The sequence below is a fragment of the Alligator sinensis genome, unplaced genomic scaffold (assembly GCF_000455745.1).
Source record: "Alligator sinensis unplaced genomic scaffold, ASM45574v1 scaffold170_1, whole genome shotgun sequence".
Taxonomy (NCBI): domain Eukaryota; kingdom Metazoa; phylum Chordata; order Crocodylia; family Alligatoridae; genus Alligator; species Alligator sinensis.
The window spans coordinates 3,829,099-3,831,206 of record NW_005841863.1 but is presented as its reverse complement, the minus strand read 5'-3'; the positions used below and the strand labels follow the sequence as shown (position 1 = coordinate 3,831,206).

At 40.6% G+C, this 2,108-nt stretch overlaps 1 protein-coding gene across 1 annotated transcript in view; it reads right to left on the bottom strand.

The window, feature by feature from the left end:
- Nucleotides 1-2,108, bottom strand: part of TDRD12 (tudor domain containing 12) — an 83,739-nt gene that overhangs the window by 63,443 nt on the left and 18,188 nt on the right. Inside the window, 2 exon segments of the mRNA XM_006016608.3 lie at nt 310-481; nt 483-581. Coding sequence (XP_006016670.1) covers nt 310-481; nt 483-581 — 271 coding nt within the window.

The window sequence follows — 2,108 nt, the reverse complement described above, 5'->3', positions numbered from 1 at the left end:
GAAAGAGTGCTGGGTCTAGATAACCCCAGCTAATCTATCTAACCTCCTCTTGAAGACATTATGTGCATGTTCGGGGTAATTCATACACCTTAAGACATACCACCACCCCAAAGTCTCCATTCTTATGTATATCCATCCCCTCCATGCACTAAAGTGGAATTTTAAATACACATGTGCAACTTGAACTCAAGTTGCCATATAGGTACCAATCAAAATAATGTTGGGTTTTTTTTCTTTTTTTATTAAAGTCTAGAGGCCATGCCATACCAGGCCACACTTCAGAAATCAGCACATAAACATTATGCTCACCTGTTTTTAGGTTTTTGGGTGCCTTTCCCTGTAAGAGCACTGGCCAAAGAGCAAGTACAGGACTGATCACTTTTTCTGGAAAACCCACGAGACTTAATGGGGACTGCTTGCTTGGTTTATTTGCAGGATTATGTGTGTTCTCTTCAGTAGACATATAGCAAGCAAAGTTCTTCGGACTGCTTGCTTGGTTTATTTGCAGGATTATTTGTGTTCTCTTCAGTAGACATATAACAAGCAAAGTTCTTTGCAACAAGTTCATCATTAACACATACCTAAAAGACAAAAGTTTTCCTATATATGATGAAGCACAAAGTGGTAATAAATTTTAAAAATATATATCTATTTATATTTTAGAATATATTTGAAGACCTGCATGCAGAGAAAAAAAGGCTGAACAGAATATACATCTGTGGGCAGTTTCAGCAGAATATCAGGAATGGCCATAATAAGTGTTTTGTCGTTTTAGAGTTACTATTCTGAGAAGTAACTTGTTAAAGTTGTATTGGTACATACCACATTTACCATATAAAACATTCTAAGTTCACAATTGCATCTTTTCTTCAAGTCCTACAAATTTAAAACTGATCAGAACATCAGGCTGACTTCTTCACTTCTTGTCATCACCTATCAGTGACAGCAAACCAAACTATGCACTCAGGTACGTCTGTTTAAGCCCACTACCTCCAAATAAAGTTCTGGGTTACGCTGTCACAGCTTCCATCAGCTGCAGGTATTTAAAAAAGGCATAAAGGAGTACAACTTGGAAATGTTATTTTGAAGATGCACAAAAATAGAATCCAACTCATTCATTTGGCTATGAAGTTGTAGCGTACTAAAAACATATTTCACTCAGTGTAAACTAGTGCCAGTAGAAGCCAGATCATTTGCATCTGCATGGTTCACAACCTACTTAGTTTGCATGTGCTGAAAGAACACAACCAAACCCTGCAAATAAACTGAGCTCTTACTATGAATATAGACAAAAAGCTAAGGAGTAAAACAGATAAATTATGCACTCATTGTTCATATCACACAGAAGTTCCTGTTGTAGAACAATGTACTGGCCTAAAGTTATGAAGAGTTTCATTCAAGTCAATGGTCTTTAAGATTTCTCAAATAAGAAAGCTTTTCCTGAGAAGATGTATAGCATTTTACAGTGTTTTTGTTCTAAATTTTACTAAAATGGTAGAATATTGAATACCACTCAATAACACACTAGTGATTATCATCAGCAAAGCTCTGGATTTCTACCGTCCGGAACAGTCCACAGTTGTAAGAATACTTTTGTTTTTTGTTTAAAAAGAGAGCCAAAAGGTAACACAAGACATCCCATAAAAGATTCAGTTCTTAAAACAAGTGGCTGGAGGATCAGATGGTCACAGTCATATTTTAGCTCAAGATACTTAGCTCCAGGACATGCAGCTCCTGTCTAAAGGTGTGCACTAGCTGGGCAGGCCAGGTCACATCAGGCTGGGCCTGTTCTCCGTAAGGGTCAGGCAGCAATGTGCCATGACCCATTGTAGGCATGACCATGTGGTTGCATATCACCATCTGACTCTCATGGAGAATGGGCCCGGCCGGATGCAACCCAACTCAGCCTGCCCAGCTGGAATGCACCTCTGGACAGGAGGCGCACGTCTCAGTCCTGTCCAAAGGTGTGCTAGCAGGCTGAGCCAGGTTGGGTCAGGTCCCACTGGGCCCATTCTCCTCACACAAACCATGAGTCCAGCAGCACTGCCACAGACACAGCCCAACTGGCGCCATGGAAGGGGGAGGGGGGGGGGGGGGACGAGCGATTA